A 25,680-nucleotide genomic window follows, 5' to 3' on the forward strand; every position below is an offset into this window, starting at 1 on the left:
CTCGCTTCACCTACGATGTGGGGTTGAAATTGGGGAACATTCTCGAGTCTAATCTTATTATCTATCGCGATTTTATTCGCGGACCTATTTATGGAGCTATTCGCGGAAATAATCGCGGAACTAATCGCGGGCCTAATCGCGGAGACTATACCTGTATTATATTCCCTATTCCTAACTTCTTCATCCCGGTCGATGACTGCCGGTGAAGACCTTATAGAGCTAATCTCGCATCGCGTTAAAACGATTCGGACGGCGCGAAGGCCGCAACCTTGGGACTGTGCACAAAGTCGTGTTACGTCGCGGAATCGCTCGGGCACAGCTTGGCGAGGCGCTCTCGAGGAAGCGGAGGCCGTCTCCAAGCGCGCGCACGAGCGTACTCGCGACTCGACGACAGGCACGTCCCTTGCCTCCCTAATAGCAGCCGCACCTGGCGGGAAGCGATCTGCCAGGCGGGCACTCCTCCTCACCAAAAGTTTTAAAAAATTATTCATCATTTTTTTTGTTCCCACGAGTACGGTGGAAAAGAAGTCGAGCAGCGCAGAGCCACCATTACGCCGCCAAGCCAATATACAACGGGGGGACAGCAGGTACCCCGAGGTGGTGGACCGCTAGCGACCGCGATTTTTTCGTCTTCGCGGCCATTCAGACTATCGATCAGACTACACGATCCTTGACCTTAGTCTTAAGACGGGCGCCATTAGGAGGAAACGCCTACCTATCTATCTACTTATAATGCGTCGATTTCCACAACAGACGAGTTGGAAACAAACGACCGGGCGATAATAATGGAAAACGACAAAGGATGGAAGCCTGAAAAGAGAAAAGCATTAGTAACCCCCGGTTCCGTCGCCGCTGGGTCTGAGACCTCAGAAGCGCAGGGCCCGGTAGGTGAGTACAACAGCCCCTGTCTCTCTCCACTGTACCGAGGCACAACAGAGACAAACGGATGGGGATGGGCTGCCGGGAGATTGGATGTAGAGGGGATAGGAAAGCCGGGTACGGGAACGTGACCCTAGCCACTGCAGGCTCCCCACTTCTTAAAAGTGCGTTGCCCACATGGCCACAGACACGTCCCACCAACGCATCTAGGTGCGCTCGCTACATAAGAGCCATTTGGTCAATCTGACACCGACTCGTAGCTATGCTGTGTTAAAGGATTGGTAAAAGCGACAGAGTAGACAGATCAATGAAAGTGTTAGTAACGAAGTTGTTAGTGAGGGTTGTTAATTGAAGTGGAGTAAGAAAAGAAAGAATAGGGGGAGAAAGAGGAGATAGAAAAACAGAACGTGTGTGTGTGTGTGTTGCTACGTAAGAGCCATTTGGTCAGCAATGCTGACACCGACTCGTAGCGATACATGCTGTTTAAGGAAATAGAGAAAAGGAATAAAGAAGGAAGAAAAAGAGAAAGAAAAGGGAGAGAGAGGGAATGTAAGTGTGTGAGAGAGTGTATGTGTGTGTGTGTTGCTACATTAGAGCCATTCGGCCAGCAATGCTGGCACCGACTCGTAGCGTTGCATGCTGTTTTATGCAAGTAAATGAGAAAAGAGTATAGAGATAGAAAAGCGATAGCAAAAGCGATAGTACGAAAAGGAGTGAAAAAGGGGTTGAGGTGAGAGCTTTTAGCTCAGGAGGGAAAGAGAGTAGAGTGACGAAAAAGAGAAAGAAGTGTGATGAGTGTTAGTAGTGTTAGTAAGTATTGTTAAAGAGGGGTGATAAAGAGAGAGAGAGAGAGGGATGGCTTTCCTAAAGGTATGGGGAGACCTGAAAAGTAAAGAAAAGATTAGTAACCACCGGTTCCGTCGCCGCTGGGCCAAAGATCTCAGAAGCGCAGGGCCCGGTGGGCGAGTATTGACAACCCCTGTTCCTCTCTACTGCACCGAAGAACAATAGAGACGAACGGATGGAGATGGGCTGCCGGGAAGTACGGAAGGTGTGTGAGAGGGAAGACAGGAAGGACGCTGTCACTTGAAAGCCATTCGATTAGCATCAGATATCAACCACGACAATCCCGGACCCCGAGATCGGCTCAGAACATCACCCGCGCGGGCCGGGATCCGGTGGATCAATCCGGATCACCAGCACCGGCGCAAGGATCAGTAGAGAGCGTCACCCGGACGTCCATCAGAAAGTCATAGTATTACTGATGCCGGCTCATGACTGTGCGGAAAAGGGGGGTGGGGGAGGGGGGAAACTTCGCTGTGACATCACTCAGCCGACACCTACCGAATCTTACTTTCCGAAGTAGGTGGCGTTTTCAGGAGTACCACGAGAAGGTGGATGCACAACTTGAACGCGAGGGGCTAGAGCTCCTAACTAGAGGACTGATATCGCTACGCGATTTCGCATCGCATAGCGATTCGCATCACGTTCCAACCCCGACTCTCAGACCCCGAGGTCGACTCAGAACATCACCCGCGCGGGCCGAGATCCAACGGACCAGTGGATCACCAGCACCGGCGCAAGGGTCAGTAAAGAGCGTCACCCGGACGTCCTTAGGAGAGCCACGGTAACTCCCATTTCGAATGGATACTGCCAAAGGAGCTTTGTAACCGGGACGGAGTGGTGCGCGTAGGAGAACGGCTTAATAAGGTTGTAACGATACGTTACTAGCCTCGCGGGCCGACCAGCCGCCCGCAATTCCAAGGCTCGGCGCCTATGGCGCCCCTAAACTTCCACACCCGTGTCTCGGCCTTACCGTGGGGCCGCCCCACCACGCACCGACTCGCGTGAGTGGGAGGCCGGCCGCCGGTATATAAGGCGCTCTGGCGAGCGTATCGTGACCAGTGATGCCAGAAACGGGTCTCGCGGCTCACGGGTCAGCAATGGAAGGGATAACGCACACAAGCGCGAACCGCGTACATGTGCGCTCTGCGCTGCGCAGAACGCACATGTACGCGGTTCGCGCTTGTGTGCGTTATCCCTTCCATTGCTGACCCGTAAGCCGCGGGGCCCGTTTCTGGCATCACTGATCGTGACCAGTTCCCGATCCCGATTCCTGTCACGAACAACTCTCCGGATCCCGAACCGACTCTCGCGTTACACCAGGCTACGGACTTCCCGGTTGCTGGGACGGCGCATCCTGATACCCCGCGTTACACCAGGCTACGGGCTTCCCGTAGTTAGGCCGGGCTTCTCGGTTGCTGGAACGGCTCATCCTGATACCCCGCGTTACTCCAGATTACGGGCTTCCCGTAGTTAGGCCGGGCTTCCCGGTTGCTGGGACGGCGCCTCCTGCTAGTTGATAAGTCCGCATCCCGTTACCCCCTAAGACCGTTTGTATATACCGCGACCCGTTTGTACCAAAAGACCGCTTTGGTCTACGCGCTCTAATAGATTCTAGTACCGCCTTGTATATACCGCGACCTGTTTGTATCGTACGACCGCACTGTATATACCGCGCATTATAATTGTAGAGCCACATTACGATTTCCGTTAGTATCGCGCCGACTCCACCTGTACACCCGGCCTTCGGACTACACAAGCGCGCTAGCCCTTCTAAGGATAGGCCGCGGAAAGCGCCGACGCCCCGTCCTTCTCAGGATAAGGTGGTCAGGCCGTTGGAATTACAAACGAAGGCCACGCGACACCCGTAGTATTTAAGATCCATTCTGTCCCGCTTAGAATAACCCTAGTTTACTCGCATGCGTACACCGCGATAGCAGAGACGTCCGCATGAGCCGCGCTCGCTTCCCGAGCTCCACGCGCAAAACTCTGTACGCACCGCCCTGGCATGTCGCATTGTGAATAACCACCGCTCACGCGAAATTCTGTACGCACCGCTCCCGCATGTTTTATTGTACAGCTCAATGTTAGACTTTGATAATCGCTTGATTAAACCTAATTGTTGAACCGCTTATACCGAGGTAAAGTAAGTTGGAGTTTTCCTCTTCTCCCGAATCCTGGCACCGGCGAACCTTGATCCGTGGCGTACGGGAAAGAAGAACCGTTACAAAGCTCCTTTGCCAGTGTCCATTCGAAATCCGATCCTTCTTGCGTCACACCCGTTAGTCACACTTATCGTGAATCAAACTCATTTACGAGCGTTACATGCCGGACCGCAACTCACGCTAAATGTTCTGCGCCGCGATTTCTGGATAATTCGCGCTCGTAATATCGTCAAATCTGTAATTCACAAATGTGTTGCGTGTACTCGCGAACGCGCTGCGCTTCCCACACAAATCATGAGAGATCTTCCCGAACATCGCGTGACAATGGCAGTCCGATGTTTTTTGCATTGCGGCCTTGATTGCGCAGGATCCGTGCAAATTCGGGCCTCCGCTGGACGAGGGATTACGTCGCGTAAAGCATACATCGCGCTCTTTATCCGCCTTGCGACAAAAGCAATACATTTGGAGTTAATAAGCGACTACTCCACTCAAGCTTTCTTAAATGCTTACGCTCGATTTTGCGCTCGCCGCGGTCTACCACAATCTATGTATTCGGACAACAGGACAACATTCGTCGGGGCGAACCGAGAACTGACCGTCGCGTACCGGTTAGCAATACGAGATCCGAATTTCTTGAACTTGACTGCCACCGATAAAGTGATGTGGAATTTTATTCCCCCGTCTGCTCCGCATTTCAGCGGGTTGTGGGAGGCGGGCGTCCGTAGCGTAAAAACTCATCTGCGCCGCGTGTTAGGATATCATATGCTAACAGGGAGTGGTGCACTTGGACACAGTATAATTGGACACGGTGCAAATTGACACGTTACAAATGGACACGAGATTTTGCACACGGTTCAATTGGACACAGTGCATTTGGACACAGTAATTTTGGATACAGTAGCTTTTGGACACATAAGAAAATACGCATCGTTTACTTGGACACCGCTCAATTGGACACTGTTCATTTGGACACCGTTCGTTTGGACACAGAAAGATGCGCACCGTTCATTTGGACACCGTTCGTTTGGACACCGTTATTTGCCCACCGTTCGTTAGGACACCGTTCATTTGCCCATCGTTCGTTTGGACACCGTTCATTTGCCCACTGTTCGTTTGGACACCGTTCATTTGCCCACCATTCGTTTGGACACCGTTCATTTGCCCACCGTTCGTTTGGACACCGTTCGTTTGGACACCAAAATTTGATTTAAATTATACGACGTAATCCACACCAAATTTTTGTTTTAAATAAGAAATAGGTTTGGGTTAGGTTATATCTTCCGGAAGTGGAGCCCCCCCGCAGGGGGGGCGGAACCCACTGTATCCATGCATGACATCCAAATATGCGAAAGGCTAAACAAAGTGCTAAAAGCAATGTAAAATTAATGACATCAGTATCAGAGATATATAAGTATGAATATATTTTATTTTGACAGATATTATAACCTTCAAATGTATCTCCTTTTCACGATTTCATATTTTACATAGATTTACCAGTATAAAGTGTTATAAGAATACTGATTATATTTTCCCAAAATGATTTTTATTTCTCTCCATCTGTTACATATTCAAACAAACAGTGCGCATGTTTCTGTGTACAAATGAACGGTGTCCAAACGAACGGTGGGCAAATGAACGGTGTCCAAACGAACGGTGGGCAAATGAACGGTGTCCAAACGAACAGTGGGCAAATGAACGGTGTCCAAACGAACGGTGGGCAAATGAACGGTGTCCTAACGAACGGTGGGCAAATAACGGTGTCCAAACGAACGGTGTCCAAATGAACGGTGCGCATCTTTCTGTGTCCAAACGAACGGTGTCCAAATGAACAGTGTCCAATTGAGCGGTGTCCAAGTAAACGATGCGTATTTTCTTATGTGTCCAAAAGCTACTGTATCCAAAATTACTGTGTCCAAATGCACTGTGTCCAATTGAACCGTGTGCACAATCTCGTGTCCATTTGTAACGTGTCCATTTGCACCGTGTCCAATTGTACTGTGTCCAAGTGAAGGCCACTCATGCTAACATACGAAGAATTCTCGACTTTATTATCTAGAATCAAAACATGTCTCGATTCAAGACCGATAGCGCCCCTCTCCAATACGCTTGAGGACTACGAGTGTTTCACCCCCGGTCACTTACGTATAAAATGACATTTTATACGTAACCGTTAGTTGATAAATTGATAATCGATGAGCGGTTCCGACAGCGATGACTTCCAAAGGATCCGTTGATAATCTATATCACGCGCGTCGATGCGAATCTGGCGATACATTTTCGCGATATCGGATGAACAGACGTATTTGTATCTACGCCATTGTATTATAGGATGACCGACATGAGGTCGGTTTGTAATTTTGGCCCGGCGTTTAAATGATCATTTAACGACGTGCCGTTAGAAGTAACGCTCGATGCGTTAAAAACAACGCGAACACGCGTAGTAGAGCTACTTTCCCAGATCACCCCGTGATGTGGGAGATAAACAGATTGTTCGATTTCACTTTGAGCTCAGGCTGCATATGCCCAAGTCGTTGATATTCGGAGATAAAATCGGAATATTTTTTCGCTAACTCGGGTTTATCGCGAAATCTTCGTATTAGCGAATTTACCATTTTTTCGGCGCAAAATCTTGAATTGCCGATATCGATCGGAGGACTCGTTTTGAACGGCAGGCGAACAATGTACCGGGCGTTAGAGTCGCGATAATGCGTCGAGCAGAAGTGCTCTTCACACTGTTGTTCTTGCGGCGTAAGAATTGATTGTCGTGGGAGTTCTTCAATCTCCCAGAAGCGACAAAGTTCCTCTTCGAGAGAGGGAGAGCTTAGAGTGTGATGAGCGGAAATGCTACCGCGAGGGCAATGAACGGAAGTCATTGTCGACTGAAATGGATCTTGTTTCTCGAGCGACGTGAGCGGTCCCGAGATTATCCATCTGAAAATGGAATTTTGAGCAAAGGGTTGTCCGACGCTTCCTTTGCAAACACCGTCGCAAATGATGTCGTTATAAAGATCTGCTCCGATTATGAGATTGATAAGATCGGAACTCGTTGGATCCGCGTCTGCTCGCGGTAACTCAGAGAGATAAGAAAGTGACGAGAGATCCACGTGTCTTCTCGAAGTATAAGATCTTAGCGACTTTAGAATTAGCGCGGTGGTAGAAAGCGACAGAGCGAGAGATTCTCGATGAGAAATAAATATGTGTGTCGCGTGTTGAAAAGTCCCCGCGTTAATCCCGTCGACGGCGGAAACGGAGATCGGTATACGAATGCGTTTGACACGCAAGATTTGCGCTAAACTTTCTGAAATGAAAGTCATTTCAGAGCCCTGATCGAGGAGGGCTCGGACGACCGCGATACGATCCGGCGGACTGCGAACTGTTACCCAGGCCGTCGCTAATAGGACGGGTGATCGCTATCGCGTGACAATTGAGGCGCTCAACGAATTTACTTCCGGCGTCGAATCCGACGTTTGAGGCGACGAGCTATTAGGCGGTGCATTTTTCAAAGCACTTGAGCTAAAATCCGAGTCAACGTGTAGCATCGAATGATGCTTCTTGTGACACATCCGACATGAATATTTACTTTTGCATTCATGTGCGGAATGCCTTGCTCTCAAACAATTGAAACAACGTTTTTGTTGCTTGACTATATCGCGACGTTGACTCGCAGTCCTGCTCACAAACTCAGGACATACATTTATAAAGTGTCGACACAACGGGCACTGCGATTGTGCAATTGCAGAGGCAGTGGCGGCATGAACTCGCGCGGCTGCGACAGGTTTTGCCCCGGGTTTAGAAGCTGACGCTGGAGCGGATGCCTCCAACGCGCAAGTGCGAGATTGAATGAATCGGCTTAAATTCTCGTAAGACGGCAGAGCATCTGTATCGCTTATCTTTACATTCCAAGCTTTGCGCGTTACCGGATCTAATTTTTGGACAATGATATGCACGAGAATATCATCCCAGAGTTCTTCCGGCTTTCGACCGAGGGTTTTCAATGATGCGACCGCTATATTCATTTTAGCGTTTAAAGTCTGCATCTCGGTAGCAGATTCGCGCGTGATAGATGATAAATTGATCAATGTAGAAAGGTGTTTGTTTATCGACCGCTTTTTGTCTTCGTACCGCGAGGTCAAGGCTTTCCAAAATTAGCTATTTCAAAATTAGCGGCCGTTATAGAAATATTCGCGATACACTCTAGAGCACTACCTTTTAAACACGACGATAAAAAATGCATGCGCGCAAAGTCAGTTAACTCAGTATTGTTTTGAATTAGCGTCGTAAATCGATCGCGAAATTGTTCCCATTCGTCATAATTACCGTCAAACGGAGGCAATTTAATGGGGGGAAGATGCAAGAGAGAAAACGCAGACGCTTCCGCGGGCAGCCTCGTCGAGGAAAATGACTAATTTGGACTCACGACCGGCTCTAACTCCTCCATGATCTCTGCCATGTAGTCCAGAGCGTTTTGGTAGGCTGCGTAGGTCGAGTCAAAATGATTCTCCTTGAAGTAGCTAAAGGACGACCGGGTCGCTTCCGGGATCCTCTGCATTACGTCGGCATGTCCGTTAGAGAATTGAATCCAGACCTAGCCGATGAAATCCTCGAGCGAACCTTAGCTGGAGTTATGGAGCTATGGAACGCTGATACTGCTGCTGAAGTACAAAGTGCTCCAACATCGAATGTCACTAACTAGCGAACTTATCCTCCACACACGCTTCTATCCGGCTCGAAGGACCAATATGTTCGGGAGTCGACCTCGACGAGATCGCCCGAAACTGAAAGAGACGCTCAGAGATGAGCGAGAAGCGGTGTGTAATGCGAATCCGTGGATTCCCTGGAGGATAAGGTGTTGATAGACAAGATTCGAATACAGATTATTTTGATTTCGCTTTATTTAGAATAATAGGAGCGAGCGACGGCACGTATTTCGCGATTCCGACGGATATCTTGATTGTCCTGTTAATTACTGCCCTTTGGCGCGGTTCGGAAATCTTGATTAAGAGCTTCTTGCTAGAAACTCTCGCGATAACGGAAATCTTGACCGCGAACGGCGGATGGAATCTAGCGCGAGGCAGAGGTCATTCGCGATGCGGATAACGAGCGTCGACTCTCGGAATCCAAACAATTAACTTTCACAATGTCTTAGCACGAAAAGAGAAAATAATACAGCGTAAGGTTTTCCCGAATTGACCGCCGTGAGAATATGTGCGCGATCGGATGCGAGACAATTCGGAATTGAGACGAGTAAGCCACTGTAACTCCGATGCGAGCGAGAATAGAGAAAAAAAGTTGATCGAGCTCGATGAACGTCGACCGGCTCAAAACGTCGTTACAGGCAGACTAAATCCATCGACCGCGGAAGCTCGTGCTCTGCCGATGGGAATAACAAGCTTTTTCTACGTCGAACCTTCGAGAACTAGCTGTTTGTTACACTTTTTCTTTGTTATGATCACGCGATCATACGCCGATCGGCTGATCGCGTCGATGTTTATTCTCGCTCGGGTTTTGATTGCGGCTTCTAACGTTCAGATTTGTCGGTTAAATTTACAGTTTAAACTTATCGATTAAATTCAATGTTTTTGTAAAAAACCGCTTTCGCGAGGCGGTCGTGGATAACTCGGTCGGGATCCGGGGCTCGTGAAAGGGTATCGAGAGACGAACGATAGATGCGTTAGGTAAAATATAATTTATTGCGTTTAAATATATGTGTGTATACAGAGTGAGTGGGTGTGTGTAATTATTGTGTGTGTCGGTGTGTATGCGCTTGTATGTGAGTGAGTGATAAGCGAGCGAGTGCGTGTGCGAACGTGTAATATCTGCGTGGTATTTACAATGTATATCGCAAGTATGTGGGTGTGATCGTGTGTGTGCAGTCAAACGCCCTCGCGTATGTGTGAATGTCGGAATGGTTTAGCGGCGGTCGCGGCGGTCGCTGTGCGTCCGAATTATATGCACGGCTTCACGGATGCACGGTGCGGAATGCGATTTCGGCGGATTCGCAAATATATCGATTACTTTGCGCGGATCTGGATTGCGGCAGGAGCCGCTAGCTGCCGGGCGGTAATTTCGGTCGGGTCGGTGGGCGGTCCTTAAACGCGTCGGTATCGATCTGATTGCGTCGATCGATGTCGCGGCCGGGTTAGATCCTCCCCCCTTGAGCGGGACTTAGCGCGCCGTATTAATGGCGATTCCGGTCGCGGTAATGGCGGTCGCGGAATTACTACTCGTTCTCGGATATCGCGTTATTGTTTCGTTAGGGATGATTTTCCCGTAGAATGCAGGAGTGCAACGGCCGACGGGAACACCCGTCAATGGCAGGGAACTCCCTACCACTGGATAATCGCCGTTGCACGCAGGTGGACGGATGCGTGTGAGGTGTCGAGAACTCTCGACGGAGGCTGGGTACGCCCAACCCCGTTTTCCTCTTTTCGCAATATATCGGAAGGATCGCTCGTGGAGATGCCGCAAACTCTCGGCGGAGGCTGGGTACTCCCAACCCCGTTTTCTTTCTCCTTGAGCGGTTATAGGATCGTATCGGATTTCCAGGCGTCTTACAGACTCTGGCGGTTGCGGAAGATCTGGTCTCGATATGGAAAATGTGCCCTTATTTATACCGCTTTCTCCGGCGGGTGCGCGTGCGTAATATGCCTGATTGTTTTAAGGCATATTGTTTAAGATTGAACCGCCGCGCGCGACTCGGGCGGTTTCGGGAACGGTCGGTACGGTTACCCGAGCGCGGCGACGGTTCCCGGTAAACAAACGCGTCTTGACGGCGGTTATAAATTCGAACGCTTTTCTTTATATCTTAAAAATGGGCGCTCGGCGCCTCCGCATTATGCCCGACCGGTGTTTGTCGGGCGGCGGACTTCCGGCGGATCGACGGCCGGGTAACGGTGGAGGGATGCATCGTTACATCACCCCTCCGGTCTAGCATGCCTGAAATTAGAGGCATAACGGTAGCGGTCACGCGGTTTTCGGCGTGTTTTTCGCTCGCTGGTTTCAATCTAAGCGGCGGCGGTAACGGAGTTCACCGGTCTTCGTGAACCTCATCACCCAGTGCCCCTGCGGTGATCGTATTTTATATTTCCGGGCCACGTGGACGGCGAAATGGGGCACGTCGAACGTGATGCCGGGTTCCACCTGGACCCGGATCGGTGGCGGCGGTAGCGGGCCGGTCGGCATCAGGAGACGCGGTGGCTGATCTTCGCCGGTTCCGGTCTTCTCGGAGTCCCGCGGTCGTTTGCGGGCCGGAGCGCTCGCGGGCCTCCGCGAGCGGGCAGGCAGCGGTGGTGGAGCCTGCATCAGCTGCTCCATCTTCCTCCGGTTGATGCGGTCGGAGCGCTGAATTAGCGTCCTGATTTTCGGTGGCCGGCCGGGTGGTCGGTCGGCTGGGCCGGTCGGTTGCTGGTCGGTTGTCTGGGTATTCCGTCGCTGCTCCGGCTGGTATTCGGCGGCGGCGGTATAGCTGGGAGCCCTGGTTCTCCCAGGAGCTCATTAATCGCGGCTAGGATGCTTTCTGAGTCGCACATCTTTGCCTTCTGAGACGTTTCTTCCCGGATCTCGGTGGTTTAATCCTCCCTGGCGGTAGTGGGGGGTATTGTCGTCTTCGTTTTCGGAGTTGTTGTTGTCGCCGTCTGTTTTGGTTTTTGCGACTTTGAGATCCTGGATGTGTACATGTCGGTACCACTTCCCCCGCTTGCTCCTTAGATCGACGATTACCGGCGATATGATTCGGCGAACTTCGAGCGGCCCGATGTATTTTGGCGCGAGTTTCGCGTTAAAACTGTCGGCTTTTTTCGACAGCGGGTGGTCCTTTTTCCACACCCATTCGCCGATGTGCGGTCTCCATTCTCGGCGTCGGAGATTATAATGCTTCTCCTGTTGTTGGAAAGCTCTCGCCAGTCGGATCCGGACGATCTTATACGCGTCGTCCAGCCGTTCTCGCGTGGTATCTGGCGAGGTTCTCTCGGTGGCCGGTGCGATGCGGTACGGTGGGACGAGCTCTCGCCCGTGATTTATGTAGGCCGGTGTATACCCGGTGGCGTCGTGGACGGCGGTATTAAAGGCGAACTGGAATGCGGGCAGGTGTTCGTCCCAGTCTCGGTGATCTTTGTCGACGAATTCGCTAATCATCGTTTTGATCGTCCGGTTCGTCCTTTCTACCGGGTTGCAGTGCGGTGCATAGGCTGGTGCGGTCTTATGCCGGATGTTAAATGCGCGTAGTCGTTCGGCAAACTCTCTCGAGGTAAACTGTGTACCATTATCCGACAGGATGGATTCTGGCCGGCCGTGTCGGAGTATCACCTTCTCGGTGATGGCCTTCGTGACGGCTCTGGCGGTGGCTTGGCGGAGCGGCGTTAATTCTACCCACTTCGAAAAACGGTCTTGCATCACGTAGAGCCACGTGTGGCCTTGCCGTGAGCGTGGCAGGGGCCCTACGAGATCGGTTGTGACCTGCTCCCAGGGTCGCTGAACGTCGGTTGCGTGGAGCTTCCCGGCCGGTTGTTGCTGGGCCACTTTGTGTTTTTGGCAGGTTTCGCAGGTCCGCACATATCCGGCAATGGCTCGGAACATCCCTGGCCAATAATAATGTTCGGCGATGCGTGCAATGGTCTTGGCTATACCCAGGTGTCCGGCTGTTGGTGCGTCGTGCCCATTCTGTAGCACCGTGTGTCGTTGTTCCTCGGGTACGCACTCCTTCCATTGGTCTTCTGCCGCAGTTTCCTTGAAGTCCAAGGTGTGCAAGATATGGCGGAACAGCTTCCCCTCGGTGATCCGGTAGTCTGGTCGGCTGGCCGGCTCGCGTTCGACCTCCGCGAATATCCGTCGGTACCACCGACATCGGCGGGTGGTTGCGGCGCAAAGTTCGGGCTGTCGTGACAGGGCGTCGGCTACGCGGTTGAGCGTGCCCTTGCGGTATTTTACTTCGAGGTCGTACTGTTGGAGCTCGAATAACCACCGGGCGAGGCGCCCGGTGGGCGCGTCCAGGCGCTGCAGCCATTTTAAGGACTGATGGTCGGTCAGTACGGTGAAGGGGTACCCTTCGAGGTAGCCCTTCATGCGTCGGATGCCCCATACGACCGCGAGGCATTCCAGCTCGGTAGCGCTATAATATCGTTCGGCGCTATTTAATGTGCGGCTCGCATATGCGATTACGCGCTCCCCCTCCTCGAAGTACTGTGTCAATACGGCTCCAAGGCCGCTGGTGCTGGCGTCGGTCTGCAACACGAAACGTCGCGTAAAATCTGGGCAGGCGAGCACCGGTGCGGAAATGAGCGTCCGCTTCAGGGTGCGGAACGCTTCTGCCTCGTCCCGGCCCCACGTCCACCGGGCGCGTTTCTTAGTGAGTTGAGTGAGCGGCGCGGCAACGGTCGAGAAATTCGCGATAAACCGGCGGTACCAGGACGCCATCCCCAGGAACTGTCGGACTTGCTTAACGGTTTTCGGCTCGGGCCAGTTAGCAACGGCGCTGACTTTTTCGGGATCCGTCCGTATCCCTTCGCGGTCAACCACGTGCCCGAGATATTTCAATTGGTCGACGCAAAATCTACACTTCTCCGGATTGAGGCGCAGATTCGCCCCGCGTAGTCGGCGAAACACCTCGCTGAGTAATTGCAGGTGTTTCTCAAAGGTTTCGCTAATTACGATTATGTCGTCTAAGTAGAAAAATACGTTTGGCTCGAGGGCTGGGCCGATGATTGTGTCCAGAAGTCGTTGGAACGTGGCCGGTGCGGAGTGCAACCCAAACGGCATGACTGTAAACTGGTACAGCCCTCTTCCGGGTATCGTAAAAGCGGTGATCGGTCGGCTGGCTGTTTTGAGTGGTACTTGCCAATACCCGTTTTTGAGATCGAGCGTTGACAAGTATCGTGCGCCCCGGAGCTTGTCTAGTGTCGCGGTCACTTGCGGCAACGGATACGCATCCTTTTCCGTGGCGTCGTTTACCTTGCGGAAGTCTATACAAAACCGGTACTTCCCGTCTTTCTTTTTGACTAGCACCACGGGCGAGCTCCAGGCGCTCTTGGATGGTTCGATGACGCCGGCGGCCTCCATTTCGGCCACCTCGCGGTCTATAACGGCTTGCATCGCCGGGTTTCGCGGCCGGTACCGTTGTTTGATCGGCGTGGTATCCCGTAGTCGTATTTCGTAGTGTACGCGGTCGGTCGGTCCCTGGATATTCGCGAATTTTCCTAGTTCACGTTCGAGGAAACCTTTTAGCGCCTGTTCCTCGCTTTCGGTCTGTCGCGCTAGACCCCCTGTGGTCCCGTGTAGCGGCGGGGTGGTCGTGCTGGGTATGCATCGTGGTGGTGTGATGCTGATACCGGTACGCGACCAAAGGTCCACGCCGATTAAGACCGGGCTTTCGAGCGTCGGCAGGACCGTGAACGTATGCCAGTAAGTCTGGCCGGTGATCTGGATGGGCAGTCTGACTGTGCCCACGGTGCTAGTAATTTCGCCGTCGGCGAGTTGCACCTCCCCTTCGTGGAAGGCGACCTGATGTCCCCACCGTCGTGCGCGGTTGACTGTCCGGTCGTTGATAAACGAGACTTCGGACCCGGAATCGAGCAGGGCGTCGTACCGGTCTCGGTTAATGGATACCGGTAGGTGCGGCCGTGGCGTGTATTTTATGCAGGGCTCGGGGCGTCGGCCATCGTGGCCCCGGCCCGCCCGGCGTTTCCCGACGGCGGGTGGCATTGACGCGTCAGTATCCCGTCCTTGCCACATCGGGAGCAGAACTTTCGCGGCGGGCGTTGGCAGTTGAACCGCGTGTGGCCCCGCTGCTTGCATCGCCAGCAACATTCGTCGCGGTTGTAGGTGGCGGCGACGATCGGAGTCGTCGGCCCCTGGCGGTGGCGGCGGGCTTCGGTTGCGCATTCGGCGTCAATCTCCTCAAGCTCGGTGGCGCGCGCCTGCAGGTCCCCGACTTCTCCGGTCTCGTTGTAGATAACGAACCGCTTAAGCTCCGGGCGCATATTCTGGTATACCCGTTCGTATTCCTCTTCTGGTGTGAAGCCTCCGGCCCGGCGCATGAGCGTGAGGAGGTCGGCCACGTACCGTTTAAACGGTTCACCGGCTTGTTGGCGGCGGTCGGCGGCTTCGCGGCGAAGGACGGCCTGGTACCGGCGGGGTAAGAATTGTGCTCGAAACGCGCGGTCAAAATCCCCCCAGGTTTGCCAGCGGTGGCGGTGATTGCGGTACCACCGGAGGGCGTCTCCCTTGAGTAGTTCGGGAAGTCCGAGTAGCATCGCGGTTTCGGGGTATCGGTGCCCGGTCGTGAGTTCCTCGAGCCTTTCTAAAAAATCGAACGGGTCGCGCCCATCGAAATGACAACCCCATTTTCGCATCTGGCACAGTACTTCGGAGGTGGCGAGGGGCGTGGGGATCGTGCGGTCGGTCGGCATGAGGATGCGCGCGGGTATGCCCATTGCAGTGGTGGGCTCGTCGCCGTGCGTTCCGAATTCTTCGGGGTGCGCCTCGACGTACGCGGACATCCGCCGTCGGATGTCGTCGAGGGTTCCGGATGTATCCACCCCCCGGATGATGGCTACTTCGATCAATTGCGCCTTGGGTAGGTTGTATATCCACCCTTTCATTTTCGCGTTGCACTCTTTTCGTCTCGCTTACAGAGGGTTCGTGTCTCGATACGGTCAGGTAACAAAAAAAAACGGTCCCTGTTCGGGCGCCAATGTAAAAAACCGCTTTCGCGAGGCGGTCGTGGATAACTCGGTCGGGATCCGGGGCTCGTGAAAGGGTATCGAGAGACGAACGATAGATGCGTTAGGTAAAATATAATTTATTGCGTTTAAATATATGTGTGTATACAGAGTGAGTGGGTGTGTGTAATTATTGTGTGTGTCGGTGTGTATGCGCTTGTATGTGAGTGAGTGATAAGCGAGCGAGTGCGTGTGCGAACGTGTAATATCTGCGTGGTATTTACAATGTATATCGCAAGTATGTGGGTGTGATCGTGTGTGTGCAGTCAAACGCCCTCGCGTATGTGTGAATGTCGGAATGGTTTAGCGGCGGTCGCGGCGGTCGCTGTGCGTCCGAATTATATGCACGGCTTCACGGATGCACGGTGCGGAATGCGATTTCGGCGGATTCGCAAATATATCGATTACTTTGCGCGGATCTGGATTGCGGCAGGAGCCGCTAGCTGCCGGGCGGTAATTTCGGTCGGGTCGGTGGGCGGTCCTTAAACGCGTCGGTATCGATCTGATTGCGTCGATCGATGTCGCGGCCGGGTTAGATCCTCCCCCCTTGAGCGGGACTTAGCGCGCCGTATTAATGGCGATTCCGGTCGCGGTAATGGCGGTCGCGGAATTACTACTCGTTCTCGGATATCGCGTTATTGTTTCGTTAGGGATGATTTTCCCGTAGAATGCAGGAGTGCAACGGCCGACGGGAACACCCGTCAATGGCAGGGAACTCCCTACCACTGGATAATCGCCGTTGCACGCAGGTGGACGGATGCGTGTGAGGTGTCGAGAACTCTCGACGGAGGCTGGGTACGCCCAACCCCGTTTTCCTCTTTTCGCAATATATCGGAAGGATCGCTCGTGGAGATGCCGCAAACTCTCGGCGGAGGCTGGGTACTCCCAACCCCGTTTTCTTTCTCCTTGAGCGGTTATAGGATCGTATCGGATTTCCAGGCGTCTTACAGACTCTGGCGGTTGCGGAAGATCTGGTCTCGATATGGAAAATGTGCCCTTATTTATACCGCTTTCTCCGGCGGGTGCGCGTGCGTAATATGCCTGATTGTTTTAAGGCATATTGTTTAAGATTGAACCGCCGCGCGCGACTCGGGCGGTTTCGGGAACGGTCGGTACGGTTACCCGAGCGCGGCGACGGTTCCCGGTAAACAAACGCGTCTTGACGGCGGTTATAAATTCGAACGCTTTTCTTTATATCTTAAAAATGGGCGCTCGGCGCCTCCGCATTATGCCCGACCGGTGTTTGTCGGGCGGCGGACTTCCGGCGGATCGACGGCCGGGTAACGGTGGAGGGATGCATCGTTACATTTTAATCTTGAACATGTGTTATGGCTGATGAAGAAGTTATGGCTATTGATGATGAGAATGTCATTCTCAAAGATGACAACTTGATGGAGATTGAGAATTTGTTGGACGATTCATCAGACGATTCGAAGACCGCGTACTTTCGAAGGATTCCGATTACAATAGTGATTGCAATAGTGATATTACTGACATAAATCAACGTACTTTAAGCCGAGTTGAAATAAATAGTTTAGGTGCTATGAAAATGTGTTGTATATACTTTTATTATAAAAGTGAAGACAATGAAAAAAATTGCACATGCTGTTTTATGCGTATTTCAGACTTATTTTCGAATATTTGTGTTGTGCGACAACATGAAAGTGCAATTTATGACCTAATCCTGGGATCGTTTTGCGGAGAGTGTAGAAAATCGCTGTATCAAATAATGCCTTGTAATATGTGTCCAATTTGCACTATATAAGATGGACAAAACTTGTGTTGTGAAAAGACTTGAATAGGAAATATAGAGGAACCCAAATACATTGCGCGATTAGAACAATATCTATAGGAGGATTTCATAGGAGTAAACTCGGCGAGTTGATGCGACTTATGGGAAGAGGAATGCCTTAAATGTCTCGATGAATTAGAAGCACAATATCGATTCAGAGTGTCAAAGGGGCTTATGATTCGATCGCTGCTTGGCCGAATTGCGCGACTACAAGGTTTAAGGTATTCGTTACGTAAAAAATACAAACGCTTAGATGACTGTGTCCCGGCGCTATCAAGTAACATCCCAGTAAATTCGGTAGTGCAAATGTTACAAGGCCGAGAGATCGGTTTAAACAAATCGTATACAGCATGCTTGGACGATTACCTGAGACATTATCCATTATCGGTCGACTTCAAGGATTGGTGAACATTGTATCTATTTTTAAAAATATTAAATATTAAAAATTAAATTAGTATACTAATAAGACTTTTATTTTTATGTTTTAGAAGGAGCGCCGCTCTATTATACATATTTTTTATTTTTTATATTTCTATTATTATTATAATTTTATTTTATTATTTTTATATTTTTATTTTATTATTTTTATCTTATTATTATTTTTAATTCACACACACACATTTGTATTATGTACACATTTTTTAAAATAAATATTATTATATATAATAAAATGTTGATTATTTCTGCGCCTCCTTTCCTATTCTTACTCCTGCATGCCTCGCGTTATCTCTCTTTTTCTCCTTCTCTCGAGAACGTCATCCTTTTCCCACGCCAATGCGGGCGCTATCCTTCTACACGCGTGCATGCCTCGCGCTAACTCTCACACCGCCTTACGAACGCTGTATCATCCATGTGCATGCCTCGCGCTATCCCTCTCCCACACATTGCAGACGCCTCGCGCTGTCTCTCTCGTACCTATTCGCGGACGCCGTGCGCTATCTCTCTCGCACCTACTCGGCTTCGCCGCGGTCTCCCTCCCCTCTCCGCGGCCTCCACGCCAGCCGTTTCGCCGCGGTCCCCCCGCGTGATGCGATACCCTCCGCGCTGGTTTTCCCTCGCCCCTCACCCCCCCCTCAAAAGACCATGGCTTAGAACCGGCCTAGATACTCTACTGGTCGATTTTAGAATTTCTACAGATAAATCAGTTGCGATCGTTAGCTTCCCGCTTGAATTTATCAACATCAGGCACACGAGCGATAATTCTGGAACGGATTATAAACTTTCATGAGAGCCAAGGAAAAGTAAATCTTAGAGAAATGGACCAGGCTACGGGCAGTTACAATAGCGGAGAAACCGGCGCAAACGTTCCCCCCCAATAGATGCCTCCAACCAGATCTGCTCCGACACAAACAGCACAGAACACAGCATTGAACATAGATAATATTGTTCGGGCAGTAGTGCAAGTGTTGGATGCAAGGGAACAGTCACGAAGAGAGGAGAGATGCTTACCCCCATTGGAGAGAGGATCAAGTGCAACTAATAGTGAAAGCAGTTTTAGTGCTAATAAATGGTTTCAAATTAAATTCACGACAAAGATGATATCAATTTTCTCCGGAAAAGACGAAGAAAACATACAGAAGTGGATAGAGCGAATCGCCAGTGTTACTCGCCTCTATAATTTGGGAGACGACGTGCTAATCGTGGCGGCGATAACACAATTGAAGGACAGAGTGTTGGATTGGTACAACTGTCAAGAGCTGGAGTAGGTATCCACGTGGGAGGATTTTAAATATCACGTAAGAAGACATTTCAAGATAAAAGAATCCTATACAGCAACACTAGCTAGAATTGGGCAAAGAACATGGAAAGCGAAATCGGAGAAATTCATAGACTATGCCGAAGACAAATTAACGCTGATGCAGACACTCTCGCTCTCGAAGAAAGAGAAAATTGATTTGCTGGCCGATGGGGTTAAGGATCCTGTGTTAAGAAAACTCGTGCTAAGTACCTGAATTAATAACATTCCTGACTTTCTAGAACATGTGAGAAGAATAACAGAGGACACCACGTTACCAAAAAACAACAGTTGGAATATACGATATGAAGGTCGAGGAGGTCCAGCCAACAGGAATCCGAGCGCGCAATCGCTTAACACCGAGATAGTTTGTTTCAATTGTAAATCCGGACATCTTTCAAAAGATTGTACATAAAAAAAGTTCCTTCGAAATGATAGTCTGTTTCAAATGCGGTCTGGAAGGATACATCAGTTATGCTTGCCCTAAGAAGGATGCGGTAGCAGCGAGTCATCTCATCGATCAGGAGAAATCTGCATTAGAAAACAACGGCGTTTCGGCGGAAGACTCGGTGTATATAAATACAGTGGACTTTGCGTCGGGAGACCGAGCATGCTAAAGTGCGAAGCGTGAGCAACCCGAGCGTAAATTTTGAAGCCTTGGTATACGGGAAGCCCGGTAAGCCTTATAAAACGGGCTGTATTTAGAAAGTTTTTTCCCAATAAAGAGTTATTCACTATTATTAATAATATTAGTTTGAAAGGCGTCAACGATTCCGTAATTACTGTCGAAGGTAATATTCACGATCAAATTGCTTCACATGATATACCAAACAGGTGGTATGATATCGAATTGTTAGTGATAAGCAATAGCACTATGCGATACGATTTGTTGCTAGGCAGGCAGTTTTTTGCGACTTCGGAGATAAAATTAATCTATCAGCAAGGAAGGTTCAGTTTTGAGATAGCGAAAGACCCCGAGGATAATGTGCATTCCATTTTCAATCAATATAGACGAAAAAATAAATGTCATCGAGAATGGCTTAAGCCAGGAGTAGTGTTACTAGGAGAGTTCTAACTCAGGTCCTCTGAGAGGGGGTGAGAGGTGAGGGGAAACCGACGCCGGGAGTATGACGTCACGTGGGGAGACCGCGGTGGAACGATAGGCGCAGGGGCCGTGGAGAGGGGGGAGGGAGACCGCGGCGGAACGGTAGGCGAGGGGTTCGCGGAGAGGGGGAGGGGAACCGCGTTCTAACCGGTGGGCGAGGGGTCCGCGGAAAGGGGGGAAGGGGAAAGCGGCGAAACGGTAGGCGAGGGACCCGCGAGGAAGAGGGAACGCACGCGACCGCGAGTAGGTGTGAGAGAGATAGCGCGAGGCGTCCGCAATGTGTAAGAGAGGAATAGCGCGAGGTATGCACTTGGGAGAGAGAGAGAGAGAGAGGGATAGCGCAAAGCATGCACGTGGATGATGCGGCGTTCGCAAGGCGATGTGAGAAGGACAGCGCAAGACATGCACGCGTGTAGGAGAAGGATAGCGTCCGCATTGGCGTGGGAAAAGGATGACGTTCACGGGAGAAAGAGAGATAATGCGAGGCACGCATGTGGGAAAAGGAAAAAAGGTGTAGAAATAATCGATATTTTTAAATATAATAATAATAATAAGTTTATTCAATAATTGTGTATATAATACAATGTATGTGTGTGTGTGTGTGTGTGTATTAAAAAAATAATAATAAAAATATTAAAAATAATAAAAATATAAAATATATAGGTGGCGTTCCTTCTGAAACAGAAAAGAAATTTTATTAATTAATTCAAATATAATATTTTTTAAAATAGATACAATTAATTCTTCGAGTATTTCAATGTGGTTCTCACCCATAACAAGACGTCAGCTATGTTTTATATATCAAAATCCCAATCCTTGGACGTCACTATATAATGATCTCGCAGACAATGATCCAAATCTATTGTACGAGATTTCTTCAAGCCGATTGCTTGACCTTGCACCATTTGTACAATTGAAGTAACAGGAGTGTTTGTCGATAACGCCGGGACACGGACATCTAAGTGTTTGTATTTTTTGCGTAACGAATGTCTTAAACTTTCAAGTCGCGCGATTCGGCTAGCCAGCGATTGAATTCCATGCCCCTGTTGTAACATCTCGAGTCGGTACTGTTCTTCCAACCACTCGAGACATTTAAGGCATGTTTTTTCCCATAACTCGCATGCACATACCGAGTTCACTTGTATAAAATCCTCCCATAAAAATTGTTCTAATTCCGCAAAATGTTCGGAGTCCCCCATATTTCCTATTTAAGTCTTTTCACAACACAAGTTTTGTCCAGCTTATACAGTGCAAATTGGGCACATATTGCAGGGCATTATCTGGTACAGCGGTTTTCTACATTCTCCGCAAAACGATTCCAGGATTAGGTCATAAATTGCACTTTCATGCTGTCGCACAACACGAATATTCGAAAATAAGTCTAAGATATGCATAAAATAGCATGTGCAAATTTTTTCGTTGTCTTCACTTTTATAATAAAAGTATATACAGCACATTTTTGCCGCACCTAAACTATTTATTTCAACTCAGTTTAAAGTACGTTGATTTATGTCCATAATAACACTACTGCAATCACTATTGTAATCGAAATCCTCCGAAAGTATGCAGTCTTCGTCTGATGAATCGTCCGACAAATTCTCAACTTCCATCAAGTGGTCATCTTCGAGAATGACATCCTCATCTTCAATAACAATAACTTCTTCATCAGCCATAACACATATTGTTAAGATCGTCATAAGGGCGAGGACGGTTTAGACGGCAAGTGACTGCGGTATCGGGTGATAATAATCAGATATCTGGTTACGCTAAAAAGAAGCTCAGCGCGTTGAATCGCAAGTTTTTAAAATCATTGGGATTCGTCGGACGAAATACTTAAACAATATGATTCACATCTTGAATATCGGAGGTGAGCCGATCTTTGACGATCGTATCGTCAAGATTGAGACTCATACGTACAATCCATATGCCAACACAACGGTGGGATATAGCGGCGAGATACGGATACCGATACAACATCAAGATTTGTATATGTTACCATGTGAAAGTTTTCTATACGTCGAGGGAAAGTGGATGGTGCGTAAAGGAGCTGAAGGGAGAAGAGTGATATTGGGCAACAATTGTGTCACGTTTATGTTTGATGAACTTCGATATGAACTAGACGGTGTGGAGATTGACCGCAACAGAAACGTTGGAATAACTTCCACGATTAAAATCTATGTCTCTCTAACAGCCGAGAGGGGTAAAATCGTGGGGAATGCTGCGTGGAATATGTCACATAATGCTGCTGAAGCTTACTTCAATTTTTGCGTGCCGCTAAACATACTATTGGGTTTTTGTGAAGATTATAAGCGAATTGTGATTAACGCTCGTCACGAATTAATTCTGATACGTTCGCGCAACGACAACAATTGCATATTTGGAAATGCTACGGCTGAAGCTGATATCGAATTATTCAAGATACAATGGCGTATGCCACATGTAATATTGAGCGAGGTCAATAAACTATCCTTGCTACGCGCGTTGGAAAGCAGGCGATACTTGAATATGAGTTTTCGCTTCTGGGATCTATACGAATTTCTTCTATTGTATAATACGACCAAGCATTCGTGGACCGTGAAAGCCGCCTCTCAGCTGGAGAAGCCGCGATACGTGATGTTTGCGCTGCAGACTGACAGAAAAAATGCTGTGTCAAAAGATATTACTACATTCGATGACTGTAAATTGACCAACATTAAACTCTATTTAAATTTGGAATTTTATCCCTACGATGATTTAAATTTAGATTTTGATAAAAATAGATTCGCCCTCCTGTTCGATATGTACTCCTGTTTTCGCAAATCTTATTACGGATGTGATCATGATGTGCTATTAAACATTTTAAAATTTCTATATTGCGGTCCTCTCGCGGTTATTGACTGTTCGCTACAGAACAAATCTGTTAAAAATTCCACCGTGGACGTAAGATTAAGGTTTGAGTGCAAAGAGGATATACCGGCAAATACTACCGCCTATTGTCTCATTTAGCACGATTGCCTTGTCGAATATTGCCCATTGACTAACGTAGTTCGTAAAATTACATAGATTACCAAATATCCCTTCCAATGTCAAAATATATAAAGATTGAAATTTTGACGGTCGATAGAAGTCGTACATCATTCTTGCAATCGTGCAGTAATATTGTCAGCATGATCGCGCCAACGTTTATGGATCTGCAAGAATTTATTATCGGGCGAAAAGGGCGGAATTGTCGTGAAAGAAGTAGCGATGAAAAATGGATTTGTTCTTTTTTTTGCAAATCCCATACGATGGCGTGCACTTACAAAATCTGAGAGATGTCAAGCTTCATGGCTGACATCACTATGGACTTTAATGGGAAGATGGAAACGTTCCATACAGCTTCGCTAGGCGATTGATTACGAGAGCTGTGATGGATGCGACGGAAAAGGAAGATGGAGCATCTACTATCGTGTACGTTAAAGGATACGAAAAACGAGAATGGCTGACCGATATACTTGATGATGATGCGAGAAACGACGTTATTTTCGAGATCTTGGATGCGGACTATGAAGATATCACTTCGTTAAATAAGCTAGACGTTACTAATACTATGCGCTGAAAAACATTTGAAAAATTGCGCTTTACAAAATGTATTTAAAATATTCAATTGGTGGACGAATCATCATAAAGATTCATCCAAACATTATTTAGAATAAGCTATTGTTAAAATGTATTTTTATTTTCTTTTATTTTCCCCTTTTCCTCTTTCTTATTTCAGTATGCGATTCAGTATGTGATTAAATTTCAGTACGTGACGTTAGATAGCGGCATCAGTCACCTTATCGGGCTACAGATGTTACATGTCTATAAACATAAAATTTTTAAAATAATTATTTTGTAGTTCAATAGTCGTTTTTAGCCGTTCAATAGTCATTCGATAGCTGTTCAAAGCTGTTCCATAGCCGTTCAAAGCTGTTCGATAGCCGTTCGATAGCTGTTCAAAGCTGTTCAATAACCGTTTGATAGCTGTTCAAAGCTGTACGATAGCCGTTCAATAGCTTTTCAATAGCCATTCGATAGTGGTTTACATATTATAAAAATATATTATTCATAGTTAAAAAACTTTAAATAATTGTTCGCGGGAACATGTTTAGTTTTGTCTTCTTATCATGTGCAGAAGGTAAGCGTTCTTTGTAAGTGATACATGCCCTACTCTAAAATGTTTCATCGAGACAATGTTTGCCCTGTCGTGGCTGTCATAACGTTTCGAGCAGTGAGTGACAAAAGCGTGTTCAAAGTTCGTTTATTACACGAAGTGTTCGAAAATACCATCATTAATAGAAACGGTGTTGTGCCAGGGCCGCTGAAACGGGTCGTGGTGGGCGGAGGATTTGGCGATGGGGCTGCTGAGAACCCTATTGAATCTTGTAGTATACTAGAGAGTAAGCAATATTTTCGCATATTTTACGTTGTAATAATTATTTATAGTATATTATAATATATTATAATTTTATTTTATAGTACGATACTAAGAGCGACATACAGATTCCCGGTTTTCTAAACTTTGAGCACCAGCGATTTATTAGAATGGTGAAACGTCACGAGCGTGAGATCGGCGAGGACGTCTGGGAAGACAACTCCGATGGCCTCCATGCGGAGTTAAGACGTCTGTTCGATCTCGAGCCGTACAAGGAGAACGTCAAGTTTCGGCAAATTTATCTTACAGACACGTAACTATGACGTTCCAAACGAAAGAAGCTTGCGTACATAGCGGTCTTAATATTATGTGTCGAGAAACGTGATTCATCAATTTCCTTGATGTTGTGCAAAAATTTTTGACTAATTTCTCTTACGTACAAGTAACTAAGACGTTCCGAACGAAGGAAACTTGCATACATAACGATCTTAGCTCTGTGTCCCAAGAATTGTTATTTCTCAATTTCCTTGATGTTGTACAAAAATTTTCAACAAATCTCACTTACTGACACGTAACTAAGACGTTCCGAACGAAGGAAACTTGCGTACATAACGATCTTAACTCTATGTAACGAGAAACGTTATTCCTCATTTTCCTTGATGTTATACAAGAATTTTCAACATATCTCACTTACTGACACGTAACTAAGACGTTCCGAATGAAGAAAACTTTTGTACATAGCGATCATAGTTCTGTGTGGCGAGAAGCGTTACTCCTCAATTTCCCTGATGTTGCTCAAGTATTTTCGACTAATTTGACTTACAGACATGTAACTAACAAAGGGAGGGCGCGACGTTGGGGTCACCGAATTTAAAAAGGTTTTTATATAGTGTAGTACTCTACCAGAAGAGTACTTGAGCAAAGCGACAGGGCGCAACGCTCAGCCATTTTCAAGAAAAATTTATTTAAAAAATACAGAGTTCCTCATACCCGGTTCCGTTAGACCGATTATCGAGAAGTCGGCGTAGGTCGGGCGTTAAGCGTGTGACTATCACGCAGCAGACACGAGTTC

At 48.5% G+C, this 25,680-nt stretch overlaps 3 protein-coding genes across 3 annotated transcripts; 1 reads left to right on the forward strand and 2 right to left on the reverse strand.

The window, feature by feature from the left end:
- Positions 1-6,346: 6,346 nt before the first annotated feature.
- LOC138943639 (uncharacterized) lies at positions 6,347-7,201 on the reverse strand. Its single transcript, XM_070314607.1, has one exon. The coding sequence runs from the start codon at positions 7,199-7,201 to the stop codon at positions 6,347-6,349; it is 855 nt and encodes a 284-aa protein (XP_070170708.1).
- Positions 7,202-7,297: 96 nt separating this feature from the next.
- Positions 7,298-7,924, reverse strand: LOC138943640 (uncharacterized). The gene has a single exon (XM_070314608.1). It carries the CDS (start codon positions 7,922-7,924, stop codon positions 7,298-7,300), a length of 627 nt encoding a protein of 208 aa, XP_070170709.1.
- A 14,151-nt stretch (positions 7,925-22,075) lies between these two features.
- On the forward strand, positions 22,076-24,925 carry LOC138943641 (uncharacterized). The gene is made up of 2 exons (XM_070314610.1): positions 22,076-22,672; positions 24,713-24,925. Exons 1-2 carry the CDS (start codon positions 22,076-22,078, stop codon positions 24,923-24,925), a joined length of 810 nt encoding a protein of 269 aa, XP_070170711.1.
- Positions 24,926-25,680: the final 755 nt, after the last annotated feature.

The sequence above is a fragment of the Polyergus mexicanus genome, unplaced genomic scaffold (assembly GCF_030449975.1).
Source record: "Polyergus mexicanus isolate NDT 795.1 unplaced genomic scaffold, iyPolMexi1.0 SCAF_29, whole genome shotgun sequence".
Taxonomy (NCBI): Eukaryota; Metazoa; Arthropoda; class Insecta; order Hymenoptera; family Formicidae; genus Polyergus; species Polyergus mexicanus.

Coding starts and splice junctions, on each gene's coding strand:
- LOC138943640 (XM_070314608.1), bottom strand. CDS start 7,924: ATGCAGACTTTAAACGCTAAAATGAATATAGCGGTCGCATCATTGAAA.
- LOC138943641 (XM_070314610.1), top strand. CDS start 22,076: ATGATTCACATCTTGAATATCGGAGGTGAGCCGATCTTTGACGATCGT. Junction 22,673..24,712: donor TACAATGGCGTATGCCACAT/GTAATATTGAGC, acceptor TTTATTTTATAG/TACGATACTAAGAGCGACAT.
- LOC138943639 (XM_070314607.1), bottom strand. CDS start 7,201: ATGACTTTCATTTCAGAAAGTTTAGCGCAAATCTTGCGTGTCAAACGC.